Here is a 20,821-nt window from a genome sequence, read left to right as displayed (position 1 = left end):
GATTTTTAATTTGACTAGGTATCACTAGGTGTAGTTTTGATTGTTTGATAAGAGACACTAGCCTATGACTTGTAACTATAAACCACTTCAGTATGAATTCCTCTGAGCTCAAGAAAAGCCACAAACTACAGTTTCTCTCTGATCTGAGAAGAAAGAAGAATCTTTAATGAATAGCTTTGGAGAGCAGCGAGGTAGGGATAAAGCATGGTACAAAACAGGGAAGAGCAGGTCAAAAATACAAAAGGAAAGGAATCTCCAGGAAATCAGAGTAGTAGCAGGAGAATCTTCTGTCATAATTCACTGTATGTAGAACTGATCTTTTCCAATGTTCTGCCACATGATTCACATCAGGCTGCTGATACACTTATTTACACTCTAGGGAGTGCACTAAAGGTCCCTTTCTGTTCACAGAGTTTATACCTCACCCCAGTACAATCTTTAATCACTTCTTTCATCCGAAATAACATGGTTATTCTAGTCACAAATTTTAAAATAATATGTTAAAACATTTTAAGAGCATGTTCACACATATAATAAAAGTCTGAATGTGAAACACCCTTCACAGACATACACGCCTTCCTGGGCCACTGCTTTGTGTCAGCTTCAAAGCATATAAAATGCTGGCATATTTTCACCATTTTAAGAACTGTATAAACATATTACTTGTTTGCTGTTTCCATATTCAAACCACTATAATCTTGATCCTACTAGCCATTTTCCTATGGCTTTCCCACCACGCTGTTTATCTTTCCTGACAACTTTGCTAGATGATCTTTTAGTCACAGCTTTTCTGCAACTCTACACACAAGTATTGCAACAGTGGATGTTAAAAACATTTGTACTTCATTCAACAAATTATACACACTATTAATGTACCAAAGAAGCACAGAAAATGGCACCTTGGTAGGTGCCAATCCACCTCAGTAGGTGCCATTTTTGTGTGCTCTATGCATGTGGGGTTTTTTTACTTTTTAACTCATTTACTGCCATCTCCTGGTACTTACATGGTAATAGTAGCTATGCTTTTTAACAGCAGCCAGTACTCCTGTACAATATTACTGAAATGCCAAAAACTTACCAGAAATATTTTCAAAATATTGCTTCACTTCTTATGTTGTTTTCTTTTAGTCTGGAAATAGTAAATGTTATTCCTTGGGCAGAAACTTGTAAAAGACTCATGTAGCTTACCTTTGTCTGGAAGCAGCAGTAAAGTTGTGTTAAGTATGGATGTTTCCGTGCTAATGCCAGAATTCTCTTTTCTGTCATTGTACAGTCTACATCATCATCTTGAAGTATGACATCTTTCTTCAAGACTTTCACTGCATATACTTCATCTTTTCCTTTTAGCTCAGCTAACATTACCTAAACCAAAGAAAAATTCCGTTTACATATGAACAACAAATGCCATAAATGCAGGGTTTCACATGAGTTTGACCACACTGAAAATAGAAAGACAGTTACATACCTGCCTAAATCAAGCCGCAGTTTATAAAATAAAAAGTACCCCAATTTTAGAAGCATATACCTCTGGTATTCCTTAAATTTGAAACAGAAGGTATTTATTCTGTTTGTTAGTTAAGTATCTTAATGAGTACCTATTAGTGAGGTCTCAAAAACTAAACAAGGAAGGAAGTTGATGTAAACCAGAAATTTATTTCCCACTTTTATCTCCCACTTCTGGTAGTGAGATTTGAGTGTGATGGACTTTGTATACAATCTGAAGTTACCATTCCAGCTGCTTTCAAGTTGTTGATTTTAACTACCACTATTGTTTAAGGTTCAGGTCCTATACTCTGTTTAAGGTCAGTTCTGGCTTGGAGCCAGGATAATCTTCAGAGAAAGGATTAGGAAACAAGGACACAAAAGAACTGCTTCAGCCCTGTTCCCCTGCATGTGAAGTTCCCGTAATATCAAGGAAGGAAGAGTGTACTTCTGAAACAGATTCATATTTCAGTCCACCTCTTTGATTCCATGGTGCACTACAGTGTGGAAAGAAAATCTATAAGCCCTGTAAACAGAGCAAGGCCCCTTCCACCCTCACCAATTCCCTGCTGTGGGAAGGTATCTGGTAAGTTACAACCCTGCTGCTTACACGGTATTTTGGGCAGCTGTCTAAGCCCTGTCATATCTGAGTGGAAATGCTTCAGTTCTGCTTCCTCCAGCACTGAACACACCCACTGAGGAAAAACAAGTACACACAATGTTCTGTGAAATAAGTAGACTTGAACTGGGAATTATCAAGAAAGTGAATTAACCCCATAGCATTATTCCTGACCTGCTTCTTCCTGCTTGACCGAAAGCAATTCTGTTGAACAGTTTGTGTGTAACTGTATGTGTCTTCATCAGCCATATCCCAAAATAATGAAACACTGACATTTTGTTTCAAAGACCAAAAGACTCAACCCTAGTTAACAAAGTGAGCTAAAGCACAGATAATGCCAGCTCATCAGGAGACTGATACTTTTGATCTGCTGGGTAAAAGAAAACCCCTAGGGTGGAAGCACTTTCTGAATGTCAATATGAACGTTTCCAAATCAGTACAGTCAAAACCACCCGTGAACACTAGCTTAAAAAAAAAATAAAAGAAGAGAGGAAGGAAAAAAAAAGCTACCCACCTTGCCAAAGCTGCCTTTGCCTAAGACTTTGATGAAGTTGAACTCCTCAAGACCTATTCGCTTGCTCTGGGCCTGTTTGACCTCCCCATTTTCACCATTCTCCCCAGGTTTGTTAAGCTGGTTGTCTGTTGACGTTGTAGCTGTTGCTCTGTGTTCCTCTCCCCGATTGTCAAAAGATAATGCTTTCCTAATGTTGTTTTCCAGCTCTTTGATTTCTGTGGAAATGTGAGGAAAAGTTAGTTTTAACCACCCATCAGAAAACCAGCCTGTGTTAGTCTGTACCACTGTGGGAAGAGACATTCATCATCTCTGAAAGCTGTGTTTAAGAGCATTCTGTGGTTAAGAATATATATTTAGCAAACTGCTTCTCCACCTTACAGTAATCAGCCAAACCCCTGCTCTAACAGGAAGGGTGGCCTTTTAAAATGAACCTAAGAAAATGACATCTCCAAAACTTGAAAGATAAGTCAGAATAGTAGCCAAATAGTTGTTTTAGTAACTTTGGGTGTTCCTGTACCACACAGAAGTACTTTGTTTTTAATATCCCTATCTTCCTGCAGCACTTACTCATCTTCCTGCATAAGTATTTTAGCATTTTGTGTCTTCAAAAGTTCAAAAGGATAGTTGGGCGTCCCAGTCCTTGAAGTCAACATGAATGGAGCATCTTATTCAGCTCCAGCTGTTATCAGACGCCTGCCAATAAAGTATTTGACCACTTCCTAGTGCTGCTTCAATTGTGTAGATCTGCTAAATGGTTCTGAAGGTTTCTCAGTGTTAAATACAGAGAATCCTGGTGACTAACAGTCCTCAGGGTCTGCCCCGAGCTCCTGCATGGTACTTCTGCCTGGTGGCCTTGGAAGCAACCACTTTATTGGACAGCTACAAGGGTCAAATTAAAGAGAGAATTTAGACAAATTCTTTGTTCTTATTTTAAACAAAACATCAGATATTTTAAAAATTATGATTTTATGAAAACAGTGTCTGTGAAACCAAAAGGTTGACAAATTTAAGGTCACAGGTCACAGACTTCTGATTTTTAAAAACAATTAGATCAGACTCAAAAAGTGCTGCTGACATACACATTCTGTCAATCAGCTGCTCAGCTCAATGAAATCAGGTCATATCAGTGAAGATTAAAATACCTATGTCCAAATCTATGCATAAAATAAACTGCTGAAAGGAAATATGGTTTTAAGAAGCCTCTAGAGACCACATGGACATGCTAGCATAGCCTGTCTGGATGGAAGTTTTTATTATTACAAATGTTCAACGTGGAATTACAAGGACTCAATTTTATCTCAAAAACTTAGTAACAGACAGGTTTTCAGGTAAATAAAGGCCCTCTCTCAAGTTCTGTGTTACTATTTAAAATATTCTCCACTCTTACAATAGATTATGTAAACCTCTTCCATAAATATATTTTGTTGACAAGGATCCATGTAGTAAACTTAAGATGAGTGCTTTATAATTTTCCCCTTAAAAGCCACTTAATTTCACAGATTTAAATTAAATGAGAAGCAGGCCTTTTTAAAAAAGATTTTACAGTTCATAACTTAAAATGCTTCAGTTTCTGGTGGTAACTACTTTGTTGATTTGCATCTACAGAGGCTGGTGCTCATAGATTTTTTTTACTCCAGGAAAATGTGTGATGAAATATGTTAGATAGGAAATAAAAGATATGTTTGACCTTGATCACATGGAGATGTTGGTGCTGACTTTGACCTGTCTTCTTCTGATGATGCGCACCCTGGAACTGGTGGTTGAGTCTCTGCACCTGCAATTAGCTAAGAACAATTCCAAAAGAGGTAGTCAGCTCTGAGATCTTCCTATGCCATGAGGAAATTTAATTCAACAACTTTAGTTCATAAGTAGAAGTATGAAGGAAAGTGAAGATCTTCTATGGAATCTATGGATTCCATAGTGAAGTGAAGGATTCCATAAGTGAAGAATCTATGGATTCTCACTGGCAGAACCTCAGCCATACAGGAGATGGCATCACATCAAATAGAATCCATAATATAAAGAGAGAAAAAGCAGGCAACTGAAAGAAAAAGAAGTCCGCAAGATGAAATAAATGTAGTATACATATCCAGTGAGTGGGAAAGTTTTGGGAAGCCACCATGAGTCTGTATTCAAATCTATCCAGTAAACACATTTAACTATGACATGTACCAGCAAGCACTGCAAACTACCTCATGCAGTAACAACATGACAACACCTTTACCCAGGAGTGTCAGATCTATTAATTCATCCTTGAGTTTCCTACATTTCTGTAACATTTTAGAACAGTGTACAGGGAATCCCAGTGTGCAATAAGCAGGAAAATGAACAGAAGCAACTGCCAATGCTTAAAGAAATTATGGCAAAAATTGCCTATTACTGTGAGCCTGATGGGTCTGTTGTGACAATCATGCAAATAGAGATACAAAGTGTGGGCCCATTCTCATCCAGGATACATATCATCACTCAGGGGTAACTCCATCAGCTTTGGATGTATTTGGGGTGACCTGTGCTTTTTATTTCTAGAACAGCCTGGTTCTTCCTATAAAAGGCCTGATAACTCCAGAAATGTCATCTGGCAAACAGCTCCTCTTCATGAGAATCAGCACATTGCTTGTTTATCAGCATTTACAACACTGTGGAGTAGTGCTGTCTGCCAATCAATCAATTATCTAATGCCAATTCTGAGTGAAACAGGCATTTATGTTTTTAACTGTTGCCAGACATTGTCTCTGTGTCAAATATCCTTCCTCAAAATTAAAAAGGAGAAATCCTTCCAGAAATTATAGACTCGAGATCTGCAATATTGTACCAGGTTAAAATAAATTTCATATCAAAGTTCAGAATAGATTATTTACACTTATAAAACAAAATTTAAAGTCTTAGGTCTCTGCTGACTTATAAAAAAAATTATTGTGCAAGTCATTTGAGTGGGATTGAACCCCAACTAATTAAGTTATAACGAAGTCATACTAATTTCATTTTTTAAATGTGACAATCCATAGTAAAATTACCTTTTTCCTCCTCTGCCCACTATTAGTGATCTTATCTGGAGTGACTCCAAGATCTGCTAGAACTTTAGCTATACCTCTAGCATCCACTCCACAGTTTGGTGCCACGTTTGTTTCACAGCGTCGATGTACATTCATCTTGCAAACTGCAATGAAATAGAAAGTAATACCAGAAACTAAATACTATCTTGGCATGCATTTGCTTTATCTAAATCAGATCTTATTTGAGCTACCAATAACTTTTTCAAATAAATACATTCTGAGTAGGAAAATACTTAGCTGGATTTAAAGGTATACTTCAATGCTAGTATAAAGTTATTAATTTGATTATCATTCTTCTGATATGATAATGTAGAATAGTATTTTCACACAGTACCCAGAACAGACATAGGAACAAATAAAAATATCAGATGATACTGTAACTCTTAATTAGAATTTGAATTAGAAGAAAAGTCCTTCAGAGCTTGGATTTTAACAGCTCTCTACAGAAAGCACAACATTAAATCCTTATGTATTATTGCTTCTTACTCCATTTTACTGAAGTGGATTAACTTCTAATGTAGGCAGCTGCTAAACCACAAGCACTGTAAGTTTTAATAAAAATTAAGGGGTAAACACCTAGTTTATTTAGATGGTAACCCAGTTACTAAGCTCTTTCCCCTAAATCTCCTGAAACTATCATATTATTATGAGGAGAAAAAAAAGAGGTTACTTTGCTTCCAGATTATGGGGCAGAGGCAAGAACACAGCTCCTTTAAAACTCGAGGAGTGCAGATTTTTTAGGAGCAGAAGACATATTTTATCTGAGGCTCCAGTGCCCTCTTGTGGAGCAAGGCATAAAGAGAGCACAGCTGCAAGCGTAATTAAATGCTAGATTAATATCCAGTCGTTCAAATCCCTCACTTCTTTACCTTTTACAGAAAATTTTAAAAGTATTTATAAAGTTATATTTCATTATATTTTTCATCAATGGAACTTTCACTGTACAGTCCCTAAGATAAAAAACCACATTTGCCTCTGAGACTAAACTCAGGCACTGTATCTGGCCATAACCACGCACTTCAGAAAGCTGGTGCCTTTCCTTTTTAAGTATGTTTCAGTTGACAAGAAGAGCAAAAAGAAATTGATAAACATGGTATTTTCAATGAATGTGTATTCAGTGGCAAAACCTCAGCACAAGTAAAATGTTTGAGCTAGGATCCATAGAAGAAGACATTGAGGAACCAAACTGCTTGAAATAGCAGGAAAATTTTGTACAGTCCAACTTCATGCACATATTTTGTAAAAAGATGCACAGGAATAACCAGTGAAAAACACCTGAAGAATAAATCTCTCTTACACACTTCTCATGGTGTTAGCAACCATGCTGGGCAAGGAAGTACACCTCTGAAGAAGAGAGTCATTCAGCACTTGTTAAAGAGAAAAAACCAAGCACAGAGAAAATGACATTTTCAGTTCAGGTGAGTTCTAGATTTCATGTAGAGAACACTGCATTTTTATAGACAATAATTTTATGAACATGTAGAAAGCAACACAGGCTCTCTGCACTATTGTTTCTATGCATCTGTTACACAGTAAATGCATATGTATGAGAAATAGCAATTAGGAGCAAATGAAAAGTATGGTACTTGAGTTAGAATATGAAAAAGAACTCATATATTCCCAGATCAGGTAGAGAGACACTATAATTCTGGTTAAAAAAAAAAAAAATCAGAGAAAAAAGCCCAGGTTTAATTGAAAAGTCTTCACTGAACACATCTCCACATTTAGATAGCATTTGAGAAAATCTTCAATAGCTGTAAAGTAATAGTATTTAGAGCCTAAAATTTCCTCACTGCTCACTAGCTGGAATCACCAGGGAAGGCCTGAACTTCAGAAGTCTCACTGTGTATAACTTTGCTGTGAAGGAAATTTCTTCTTTCCCTTGCTCAGCAACTTGTGACATGAAACGTTAGGTCTGACCTTCACCTACAGTTATGTGTCATCTTAAATACTGCAAAGGATGCATTTCATAGGTAACATACTGATACATAAATGTGGGACTCCATGTTTCTGCCATTGAGAGGTGTACATAACATGATTTTTGTACTTATGAAGATGGACCTATCCATTCATAAGCTATAACAAAATGGAAATGCTTATCATTCCACTAAGCACACTTCCTAAGAATCTGATAATCATTTCCTTCATTACATCATTTCCTTCCACCCGTTAATTGAAGTATTTTATTAACTATTTCTAAAATATTACTTTACTTTGCAATTGTTCATACTCTCTCCTTACCCCTTATATAGATCTAATTGAAACAATGAGATATGCAACCAAACACTTTTGACAACTAAAATGACACAAATGCACCTTCCAGTCATATTTTCACACACAGCTTCTGTACAGAGTATAGTCCTTACATGGCAGAACATAATGAAACCTTTATTTTCTGGAATAGAGGGGCTAAGCAGACCATCCTACAAAGGATTTTTAGCTGGATATCAAAATACCTCATATTCTGGACATGGGCACACAGGACTGGTTCTACCTACTGTAGCCAATACATAATAGCAATTTTTTTAAAGGGAAAAGTAGCTGGAATAATGATGTTTAAAAAGTTTAACAAACCTGAAAACACAAAAGGCATACAAACTGAAGGGATGTAAATTGTCATGCTACTCATTTTCTGTTAATTTCTAATATCCTGTGTGGCAATAAACCTATACAGGAGTGAGTGCAAAACGTATTTCTTCATGTCTGAGCTCTGCATTTGTTACTGACTGGTGTTGCCAACAGAGTAAAGGGCCATGTTCTAACCACAATGGAAATCCTTACATTGGTCCACTACTTATTTTCTATTCATTTCTGTACGTGCAGACACAGTAACTTGAAGTCTTTCCGAGTCTACAGGTCACTCACAAAGAAAAGCTCTGAAGTGGTGCCTTACCTTTGCATTGTAAACCTTGTCTCAAAAGACCCCAGAGCAATGAACCACAGTGGTCACAGAAGGTGGGCACTTTGTAATTGTGAATGCTGAACTTGTGAGGCATGTTGACACTGAAACGCTGAGATCCCACTTGCTGAAAAAGGACAGCACAGCATATTTCATTTTAATTAATTTCTTTGCAATCAGTGTATGCTGAGGCTCTGCTACATTTTGAAACCACACAGAATTCAAAGGAGATGAAATAGGTCTGTGCTCAGATGACCACTGCATCAGATGTACTCCAACCCCAGAGTTCTTTTCACTACTTGATCTGGGGAAAAGAGGGGAAGAGCTGCTGTTTTCCAAGAGATAAAGACTGAAGGCTACTTCCTAGTACTTTTGGGAACAACAAATACACAGCTATCAGGAAAGATCTCTAAAGTGGGAGGCAAGGAAGTCACTCCCAATTGTTTTAGGAGCAGGAGGCCAAACTAATACAGGACTAAAAAAAAGAAATATATCATAAACCCTCTACCTTTTCATATCCCACTCTTCTTTGGATTATGATAATGACAGTGATAACATGTTGTGTTCAGGGATTCCAAGGTATGATTACTTACTAATTAAAGGATGTCACTGGTAAGTTTTTATAACGGTCACTGCATTGCAGGAGATTTATTTTTATGTTTTTCCTTCCCTTTTCTATTACCGCTGGCTTTTGTCCAGTGATCTAGTACCCCTTCTAAACAATGAGAGTATCAGCGAAGCAGGCAAGTCTCCACCAGTCTGGAGCCTGGGAATATAAACCTGCACAAGACTTTGTGTCTTCCTGTGAGTACTACACAAAACTAGCACTAGCCCAACACAGTCCTTTATCACAATTAAGTGCACATGATCACATTTTGGATGTAAAATACTGGTTGTGAACCAGATATTACAGAATGGTTCCAGTAAGGAAAATGCTAATGAATTGCATAGGAACAATGAGATCATGAGTTAGTGCCTCAGTCAAATCCAAGTTGAAGCTGAAAGAATACGTTAAAACTGCCCTGTTAAGAACAACTCCAATTTGTAACTTAAAGCTAGGCTTTTTCAATCATATGAATGTAGGTTTTTAACAAATAAAATTCAGAAATGTAGTTTTTCTGTGTGGCCAAGGAATCGTGATCACCCAAAGGCCACCTCACCTAATCCTATGGTGAAAGACAGCAGGCCCTTGCTGTGGCACTAAACAACAGGAGGGGGAGCATAGATTTGCTTTTCTGTTGAAGCACAAACCAAAAACTTCTGCGTAAGAAAAAGCATTCACTGTTTATACTTGAGGGCTAAAACTATTTTAAAAAAACATAACTACATTTTGACAGTTTGGATGCAGTCTTTGTTGAGGTGAGACTTTGCAAGAAAATTCTGGTCAGTCTTTTATGTTGGTGCCAGATACCCACCCGAGCATCCCAGCTCTCCTATCAGCTGCTGATGGCTCAGCCACACAAAATGCAGCCAGGGGAATGAGGGATCCCAGCCTGCTTCTTCTGAATTAAACTGACAAGACTTGTAGTAACTCAGAAATGGAGAGAGAATGTTAAAAATGAAAAGGAGTGGAAAGATCTCTCTGAAACTTTGAGCTCAGATGTTATAGAAAGTACATAAATTAGAATTAAATTTCTGTATGATAATTCCCACGTAAATGAAACTGTGATGGCAATCTAGAATTCCAAAGTAAATGCTACACCACAAAATGACCAGAAGGGCACAAAAAAGTCTGCAGCATCTATTGATTAAACAGAGGGGATGACACTAGTTTGAACAGATCAAAGACAGAATTTTATCTAGAAAAATTATTTTATAAACATTTACCTCATCGTGAGTTTCCTGTTTTTTTAAGCCAGCACACTTTGTTATTATAAGTTCATGGCATCTCTTGTGAACTACACAAGTGCAAACTAGAAAGACAAAAACAGATAAAAGAATGAGTTTTCATGAAGATTAATTTAAAGCAGAAGTCTGATCTCAGCAGACTAGAACTGCTGGGATTTGAAAGTGTGCAAGTGACTGGTGGTGACTTGGTGAGTCCTATGAAATAAGCTGGTTTACAAAGGCAGAAGATAATGGACTTTCAAAAGACCAAATAATTTTAAGATAACTAAAGCATATCTGCCAAATATCTCATCTATGAAACTACAAATTACTTTCTGAAATGTTAACTGCAATTTTTCTTGGTTTTTACATATGTGATTTATTTATCTGATGAAGTCCATGATCTCCATGCTACATGAGACACAATAGCAAAAACAATTCCTGCCTAAAGAGCTTCCACAGGAAAACAGACATAAAGATAACTCATTGTAAAAGTCAAAAGAATAGGAAAAAAGAGAAGTCAAACATTCTTTCTGTAACACATTATCATAAGTTGATAGCAGTAAAAGGTTTCAGGAGGCAAAAATGCCTTGCCAATATACATCCTGATTATTTAATCAATGAATAACATTTGCAGATGCGACAGATAAGACTAACAATTACTAGGTCTATCACAGCACAGAATTCAAGATCATTAAACAAAGTAAAAACCCTCATAGTGAAGTAATTAATTTCACTTCCTTCAGTTTTGGTCATTGTTGTAACAAAAAAGAAAACTAAATCAGAAGTCAAGGTACCTCTCCAGTGTGTTAATACAGTAATTCTTATTATAGCATCAGAGCTCTATGAAAAAAAATGGCATTTACTTATTTAAAATTAAATTTCATCAAGTCTTTTGTAACTAGCAATCATCACTAACTTCATGGTTTCTACTTGTTAGATGAGTATTAAGTACTAACACATCATCCCAAGAGGTGATTGCATAAAAAAGTAGGAGTACAAGATATTGAGTTGAAAAAATGGGACATGAAAATGAAGCACTTATGCAGTCTTTGCTATAACCTTCTCTAATGATGACCTCTATAATTATCTCATCTATTTAAATTACAGTCTTTGCAATTACCTGGAATTTTTAAACATAGAATCTTAAGCAGAATAAAGAGCTCTCAATTTTAAAATGCAAGGCTTGAAAAATGAAGAAGCCAACATCTGCAGATATGGTTCCCTAGATGGATACATGTTATGAGGTATCTGGGATCTGATGTTCAGGGCTGTTAGCTGAGCTCCTACTTCATATATGACTCCTAAGACCAACACTTTTGAAAAAAATTACTGAGACTTGTTGCAAAGATTGTATACTTGTTGAAACAAACTTATTCTGATCATCATGTGCTAAATTCTTAGCATCGTACATATACAATGCCTGACAAAAATACCTTATTACTTATATAACACAATAAATTTATTTAAATTGTCCTTAAGTAGAATTTCTCTTACCTTGACACTGGTATCCCTGTTTTCCTATTACACCCCTGAAAAATAATAAAGTGTTTTAGAAAACAAAGAGGAAATATTTTTAAAAATGAAAACATTTTTCCCTTCCTTTCCTGGACATGCACATGTTTAAAGAAAAGCTTCTCATAAGCAATCATCTGACAATTGCATGCCCAGACTGAGATAAGTTCAAAGTAGGAACATTTCAGCTGCTAAGAGGTGACAGGAAGGATGACAGACCATGAAGGCAGTCAGAAGTACAGACACATTTTCTATAGTGAAACAGACAAAGCCAAAGGGTACGGGGGAAGGGGACAAAGTGGTGAATCAACATCAAGCAGACCTCTAAATAGACAGAAGATTGCATTTGTCAATACTGCTTGAAATCACCTTAGCCAAGCTAAAGCCTAACCTCCAGGCACTTTTTAGAGGAAAGCAGCTGAGTTCATGCACATTTCACATCATTTTGCATTAAGAAAGACTGATTCATTGCACACTCCTAAGAAATATTTACTGTGGATCACATCAGATCTTATGTGTAAATCAGTATCTCTAGGTCACTTTGGAAAACATCAGGAGCTGCTGAAAAACAACTGAAAACTGAATGTCTCCATCACTCTTCCCTATGTGAAAATTGCAAATACTCAAAAGTAATGTAAACAATTTCTAAAAGGGAGTTCTTGGTGTACACTGTAATAATAAAGACACTGTACACTGAGCACCAAAACCTCTGTATCGTCAGACGTATAATATACCCATATTCCATTAACTTCAGTAGGACGTACAGGAGCTTTGCATTTCTTAGAAGGAAGATGGTGATTCTTAAGCATGTAACAAAGAATTCTGTCATCTTGACAGAATGTAAAGGTCTAATATTAAGTCTAAATCTACACTGAGGCACTTACATAATACTAGACTGGCTGTCTACCTGGAATTTAGCGTGCACCAGATGGGGAAATATGGAACTTTGTGGCTGAAAGGAAACCACAAATACAACGAATTCTAAAATTAGTGATGGAAGTTTAACAGGCTTCTATTATCATTTGCAACACTGGTGACAGCTTAATGTCAAAATAAAGAGGAAAAGAACTACTGCTCTATACCATTTTCACTTCAGCAGAACAGGAAGGTATGCTAACTCCCCAGTTCGAAGAAGCAAAGAAAGCAAAGCCACAGTTACTCCATACCATATAAAGTCTCTGCAGTGTGAGCAATACGTTGGTTGTCTAAGGTAGGTGGCCATAAACTTGTGCCCATTAACCTGATGCACCCTGCGCCGCACGGCACCCTGCCGCTTCCTGGGGCGCATCCGTTCCCGGAACACACGCTCTTCATTGTCCTTGGGTGCTGAAACACAGGGAAAAACAATAAGCACTGGCTGTCACAGACACAAGGATGAGCAAACTCAAATGCATAGGGAGATACTCTCCAAAAATAAAAATAATCCTCTCTACCCAGCAGTGCAAAATAACTTACTGTTAGAAGCTCAGTGGGACGAGGAGCCCGGGCCCCAGCGGGGGGAGAGAGAAATAGTCCAAACCAATATGGTTGATAAATGAACTCCATTTATTAGCAGTCCAAAGGCACTTATATAGTATACCAGCTTGTTAGCTCCTAAGTGGCTTAAAGCTTATCAAGACACATTTCTATTTCTACATAATTGGACTTAGATTGGCAAGCTTCCATAGTCTTGTTATGATCAAAAGATTTCAGTGCCCATCTCCCTCGTTCACTCCCAGATAGCACAGCTGCAAGTTTTTCACTCCCTCTCCATTTTCTCAGGCCTGCTTGTTATCTTTCACACAGGGACTTTCCCACGGAAAGTTTTCTCACACACAGAAGCCTAAAACTTCCAGGCCTATTGCTTGCACAGTTCTTTTATTGATCCCAATAATTCTATTTCCCAACAACTTACTTTAGTTTTGGATAATTTTTATTCATTTTTAGCATCAATTACCAAAGGGCAAAGGTTTTCATTGCCTAGTACAGAAACTTCTATTTCCTCTAAAGTTTCATCTATGAATTCATGCTAAGTTGAAATTAAGTCCTCTACACTTTTATCAAGCACACTGACAACCTCTTAACAGTAATTACAGAGTTAGATTCTCCAAACAGTTCAGACTTTCACCTCACTTGATCTTCAGGGGAAGAAAAAGATCCCAACAATCCCTGATCCCTGTACACCCAGAAAGTGCTGATACAAGTGCAAGAAAGCTGAGTACAAGTACATATTATCAAGCAGAACAAGAAAATTCCATCCAGAATTGACTACTTTGTAGAATTCCTGATTAAGATCTGAACTTCAGCCTCTAATAACCCAATTTGATACTAATACATGCTCAGCAAAATGTTCAAGGGAAGGAAGTTGTTCTTCTTAACCAATTCCTGTTCCAATTGTACATGAGATTTAATGGCAGAGGAAGTATAAAATGAAGTTGATATATCTCAGACTGAAAACATTTGGAAAAAATTCTTCAAAGTGCATTTGGTCTTTTTCTTAAGGTTTTTATTGAAAAGTATCATTAACATCACTAACATAATGTTCTGTATGCATTAAGCAAAAGCTGAGGATGAATTAGCAATGAAGAACAGTTGACAATTGTTAATGAAAGACAGATTTTACAAACATCCCCTGAGCCACTCATGCCTTGGCAAACTAGAATATAAGACTTGGAGGGGACCATATTCAGTCATCCATTGCCAACTGAATCTATGCACTCAATATTTCAGTGCATATAACACTTTGGTCTGTAGTTAACACTTGTCGTTCTTTGAATTTCAGCTACTGTGAATCATTACAATGGCCTAAAAATACCAACTTTGGTCTGCTGCAAGCTTTTCTGTACATGATTGAGTTGTCCAAGCAACAGTACAGTACCTAATAATAACACACTGAAAATTCAAAGTCTGAGAACCACTCAATGTATAAAGGTCTCAAATTCTTTTACAAACATTGGAATAAATCCTGGTTTTGAGGGTTGTAATAGTAAAAGGTATTGATTAAAGAATTTCTAGAAAATTGTCTTAAATTAAACTAATGGATGGAAATCCCAGGAAAAAACAGAGAACAGATGAACAAATCAAGATCAATGTCTTTCACTACAGAGCAGGGGCTAAACTCCATGACACCAGCAAATTTATGTGCAAAAGAGCCTAAGTTCCATACACATTAATGTCTCACAAACACTTCATACTCAGAGCAGGTTTTCATCCTAAGATGACACATCTGTGGGATGGCCAGAGTGGCACTACTTTTCTATTTTAAAGTGAGGTCTCAGTAAATAACCACTGACTCATACACAAAGCTACCCCTTTTATTTATGCTGAAGAACAGCCAAAAAGCAATGGTTGTAGGTCGCCTTTCAATAAAGAGACAAGAAATAGCAGATAGTTACCAATTATGCTTATTTTCATGCTGTCAATTCTGTTTATTTTTAGGTATTAAGCAAAACTCTAATGTCTAATAAATGTAACAGCCTTAAGAGAAAGACTGTCTTCCACAAAGCATATGTAACAAGTAGTTGGAAATCCAAGCAAAGATCCATTTTTCCAGCTTCTTGAATGATTAACTAACTTAACAAAGCAGCTGAAAATCTTTTAAAAGCTATTACAGGAAATAATTCTGTATTAGCACAGACCTGTTCTTTTGGTTATCATCCAGATTGTAGGCTTTGCTGCAGTATGCACAGCCTGTATGTGAGAAAGTTAAAATCCAACTCTTCTGGAAAGGTTTCCCAGAAAGTTATCTGCTTACATGAAACGAACAAGATGTTCTGACAGTGCACAATACACATTTGATAGGATATTCAGTCTACAATACTGTTTTTCTCATTATTTCATCTTAAGTGCAATTCTTCACAGATAAAGCACCTGTAATTTTACAGAGCATGTAAAATCCTCCTCTTGTTTTGGCTACATAAACGCAGTATCATGACAAGGGGTTTTTTCTGTTTGTTAGTTTTGTTTCTACCAACAAAGTCTTAAAACTACTTTCACTGCATTACTTTTAGTTCTATATTTAATACTTTAATGAAATTCCATTTTTCCCTTCTAATACTTACAGTTTAAATAAAACAATGAAACAGTATCTTTTTCAGAAATGCACTGACTTGAAAACAGATACAAGTAATACATCTGAAATTATCAGATTAAATGGCAGGCCTCGATTATCAAAATCACTTAGACACAAACAGCATCACTGTGTGTGAGAAGGATACTCTAACAACTCAATAAAATGTTTTTCTTGGTTTATCTTGGATAATGCTGGAGGTCCATTAGCCAGTTACCCCCAAACAGTCTCTGCTGTCAGTCTGCTATTCTCCTTTTGTCACCAAAGACTGGCACTTGGCCAAATCCATGCCCCATGCCCTGCTTTAGAGTCAAAATGCATGGAAGAACTGCATGTTCAAGAGCAGTGACTCTGCTTCCACTTCACCTCTCATGACAGCCTGTGTAGAATCCCCACCCAGTCAGTCAGCAGCAGAACTCATTTAGAGGGCTCGGAGCAGCATAGAATCATAGAGTCATGGAATCGTTATGACTGGAAAAGACCTTTAAGATCCCTTGGCCCAACCATTAGCCCAGCACTGCCAAGGCCACCACTAAACCATGTCCCTAAGTGCCACATCTACATGTCTTTTAAATACCTCCAAGGATGGTGACTTCCCTAGGCAGCCTGTTCTAATGCATGACTACACAATTTGTTAAGAAATTCTTCCAGTCTAGACCTCCCTGGTACAACTTGATAGCATTTCCTCTTGTTCTATCACTTGTTATTTGGGAGAAGAGACCAACTCCCACATCACTACATCCTCCTTTCAGGTAGTTTTAGAGAGCAGAAAGGTCTCCTCTTGGGCTCCTTTTCTCCAGGCTAAACAAGCATCTGACATTACAGTGCATGACTGACCACTGGATGACTGGACATCAGCCTTTCATCACAGCAGATGAAGTCACAAGAGAAATTAGCTCACCCATCAGCTTAACACCCAGCTAACGTTAAGTTCAGTCAGCTTATTCACTGTGACCCTACATAAACGTATAAGCAGTGCTTTTCTGCAGTCCCCAAGCAAAACACTGCCACATCTTGCACAAGACGGGATTTTAGGAAAAATGTTTTACTGAAAAGGTGGTCAGGCATTGGAACAGGCAGCCCAGGATGTGGTGGAGTCACCATTCCTGGAAGTGTTCAAAAAACATGTGCATTTGGCACTTAAGTACATGGTTTAGTGCTGAACATGGAGGTGTTGGGTTAACAGGTGGACTTGATGATCTCAAAGGTCTTTTCCAACCTTAACAATCCTATGATTCACACTGCTGTTTTGGGCCACAGGCACAAAATCAGGCAGGAACTGTCCCAGGTGACTCAGAAGCAGATAATCACATCTGTTGTGGCTCATACCCAGGGTTGTGAACCACATTTCTGGCAGAACTAAGAGTAGTCTGTATTCAAATTAAAATCCATCTTATACTGAACAGCCACACTAGAGATGTTACTTTATCTGTCTGACAACACCTACTTCAGAATGGGGCTACACTGCTCTCCCCAAACATCTCTCATCATTTAGAAGCAGGAAAGCAAAGATTAGAAAATGCTATCAGAAAGCAGGGAGTACTTGGGAAGACCCCCAGCGTGAGTGTGATACAGACAACTGGTGTTTGCAATGCATTTTGTTGAAAATACTAGCATCCCAAACAAAATTGGCCTCCTAAATACATTTTTAAAAGTCTTACAGAATACTGCACACTGTGCATGGCATTTCTATTCTTAGCAGAGGACTTAAAAGTAAGAGAATTTTTCATAGTAAGAATATTAGCAAGTTTCAATATAAACCACTTCTTCTCACGGTATGTCTACTGAATAGTCACAGAGGGTTATCATTTCCTCAGTAAAGGCTGTTTCTTTATGTAATGTACATTCTGTTCCCTGTTTTGCTTTTGAGTCCTTCTGTCTTCTGTACTATTCAGTTTATCCTTTTTAAATGCATTTCTTTAATTTTAATTTTCAATAGATAGAGTAAGAAATGATGATAATTTCCAAGTGTTCATGGAGAATACTGTCAATGGAGCACATTGAATTTAGGCTTTATATGATGGTACTTCAGAACTGGCAAATTTAGAACTCATTTTGTTTCAAAACCATACCCAGTAATGCCACTACTCCTGTTCATTGCAGCCAAGAGTAACTCTGAGTTATTTGAAAACCAATAGCATGTAATTGCTTTTATATACTCATATGTACATACATACATAATGCCTACAATTTTAAAGACTCAAAAGACTTGCAGGCTTAACTCCTAGCTCTAAGGGAAGTGTTATAAAAGTCAGAAGTATCTGGCATGAAAAATTGCACAAAATTCATAAATACCTGCAAAATGGAGGCTTAAACAAGCTGTCTGGATCTACATTTAATGCTGTTCATTGTGTAGTATCCATTAAGCATGAATTGTAAATCACAAAAGTTATTACTTAAAATTTAAAAGAAAGCGATGCATAATGCTCAGCAACCTGCAGAGGAAGCAAGACTGGGGGAATAAGACCTGTACACCAAATAACAAAGGCTCAACCATGTCAGGTCTTGTTTCATACTAAAACAGTTTCAGCACAAATGAGAAGGGCTCAGTGTGGAGCACTAAGTGCAACAGGATTATCCTGCACAGCCTTTTCCATTTTTTATCTTTGGTGTTCTGAGTACTTACAGAATTCTGACGACGACCAAAAAAATGCAAAAAATAAGGCCAAAAAAGACACACAATAGAGGGTCATCCAGCATCTTTTATTGCTGAGGATGGTGACTTTTAAATAGGAACATGCTGAGCCCTTCCCTTAACCTGGAGGTGATTGTTACCAAACTGTCAGTGTTTGGGGAAGAAAAAAAAAAAATGAAGCTTTAGTTAAATGGCTTCTGCCCCACCAAAGCCAAAGTGTGGGCCATGTACAGTAACCCTTTCTGCAACTGGTGGAGCTGCCAGGTAACCCCTTGCAAGAGAGCACTGATCCCTCCTGGCACTTCTGGCACAAGGGGCATTTCACCCTGGGCATCTCCTGGGTGCCACACTGCTGTCATCCCTAATTTACAAGCAGCATCCAGAAAAACCAGCTGGTTTAACATCAACCTTTAATAATTACAACTGACCCTAACTGAACAACAAATGCAAAGGAACAATGGTTGTACTGATGGTTTTTTGCTGAAGATGAAAACTAACAGCTTTTGTATCACATTTAAGCCTGACCACTTTAATCAGTATGCATGTACTGAATTAGAGCTTTTGTTTTAGCACTTTATAATGTCTAAACAGAAGAAGGATATTGATTGAAGCAGGAGAGGGAATTTGTCTAAAAATATGTTGGAAAGTGAGAAGGACTTCTCAGGATTCGGGATGGAGTGTAACCAGATCATTATGCATCAAAACTAGGTCTCAAAGGATTATTCCCAAACTCTATTTTGGGCTGGACAGTAGAAGCATATATACCGTCATCAAGATTTCTCCAGGCAGAAATCATTACAGGATTTTGCCTTTAAGACTTTAATCTATCTTAAATGGAAAAAAAAAACCTAACGAAAAACTATCAACAACAAAAAGCAGTATATTTGCATATATTTGCATTTCTCTATCCTTTCTTCTGAAAAAGCCTTGCTTAGTAGTAACACATGCAACAAACTAATTTTGTACCTTTTAGAGAAAAAAATAGTAAGGTAAATGCTACAATACAATTTCATAAAGCTGTTACTGATGAGCACAGAAATTAAGCAGTTAACCACAGTCGTAGAAAAAGCATGAAATTTTTCTACGTCTTTTTCTAGAAATATTATGTTTCCAGACTATTTCTTAAACAAGGAACAAGCATACAGGTTTTGCTTACTGTATCTCAAATCTGCTTTATTTAGGAGATAGAAAATTTCTTGTTTAATAGGAGAAGAATCAGATCCTTCAATAACACTGTATGTTAACAAAAACAAAGATGCTGAGTGCTACTAAAGAAGTGAAAAAATGCTCACAAAAAGGGTGAGTTTTAAAAGAGATATGTGTCTAGACATGTCTGCTCACACCAGCTATTTACTAAATGCACTGAAGAATAAACTGCATTTTAAAGTATATCAAGACCAAATATGGTGGGTGGCTTTGTAGCATCGGCTGAGGCTCAACTGTATTTGCCGTCAAACATGCGCTTACCTATAAATGCTTAAATTCTTCTCTAAAAGAGAGATTCTACCTGTATGTATTTTAAAATTTCCCTTGATATGCACACAGATGGAGTTCATTTGGGTTGTGACAGACACATATTTTTGTTTGAGGGCTTCTATTACTTTCCTTTTCCTAAAAAAAGAGCCCAAACCAAAACACCAATAGCACTATAAAGCTATCCAATGATTATTTACACGATTCAAACTTTTTCTACATACTTAATTATTATCAGGGACACATTCATAAACTCACTAAAAGCTGAAGGGACAAGAGCAACTCCCCACATCCTTTCAAACAGAAATGCTTTCACATTCAATACACTTAATAAAGGAAGACCTAATGTCCAGAAGTACTAAAGAGTCTCATTGATACTGATGGTCCAGTTGCAATTTCAGCACACAGAGAAGTCCAATTTAGTTTTCAGAAATGTCCCAACCTTGCTGATGGGCAATAATCTGGACCAAGTGCTCAAAACCAGGAGTGTGGGACCTGAAGAGACCGGGTGAACCCACACTGCTGCCCCAGCTGCAGCCGATCCACTTGGCTACAGCAGAGGCTGGGGTGAGGAGGGATTTGTTTCCATACCTGCTCAGACAAGATTTTCCTTCTAATGACTCAGAGACTTTTCCTAAGAAAGACTTCAAGATAAGTCCTCAAGTTTCTGCCCTTGATATCCACAGTGCCAACAGAATTAGTGACAATTTACACAAGCTTAAAGTATTAACAACATGGAATTACATATGGTCATCT

The 20,821-nt window shown here is 37.3% G+C and overlaps 1 protein-coding gene across 4 annotated transcripts in view; it reads right to left on the bottom strand.

The window, feature by feature from the left end:
• The window catches only part of PRKCE (protein kinase C epsilon), a 285,664-nt gene that overhangs the window by 95,896 nt on the left and 168,947 nt on the right, over positions 1–20,821 (bottom strand). For all 4 annotated transcript variants that reach the window (XM_069009762.1, XM_069009763.1, XM_069009766.1 and 1 more), the window contains 8 exons: positions 13,076–13,235; positions 11,892–11,926; positions 10,395–10,480; positions 8,562–8,694; positions 5,630–5,772; positions 4,303–4,399; positions 2,616–2,830; positions 1,189–1,362 (listed from right to left, as the gene is read on the bottom strand). In XM_069009762.1, the coding sequence (XP_068865863.1) occupies positions 1,189–1,362; positions 2,616–2,830; positions 4,303–4,399; positions 5,630–5,772; positions 8,562–8,694; positions 10,395–10,480; positions 11,892–11,926; positions 13,076–13,235 (1,043 nt within the window). The remainder of the gene's footprint in view (positions 1–1,188; positions 1,363–2,615; positions 2,831–4,302; positions 4,400–5,629; positions 5,773–8,561; positions 8,695–10,394; positions 10,481–11,891; positions 11,927–13,075; positions 13,236–20,821) is intronic.

The sequence above is a fragment of the Aphelocoma coerulescens genome, chromosome 3 (genome assembly GCF_041296385.1).
Source record: "Aphelocoma coerulescens isolate FSJ_1873_10779 chromosome 3, UR_Acoe_1.0, whole genome shotgun sequence".
In the NCBI taxonomy this organism is placed as follows: Eukaryota; Metazoa; Chordata; class Aves; order Passeriformes; family Corvidae; genus Aphelocoma; species Aphelocoma coerulescens.
Note: the sequence above shows the minus strand (reverse complement) of the source record. Positions and strands in the feature narration are given on the sequence as shown.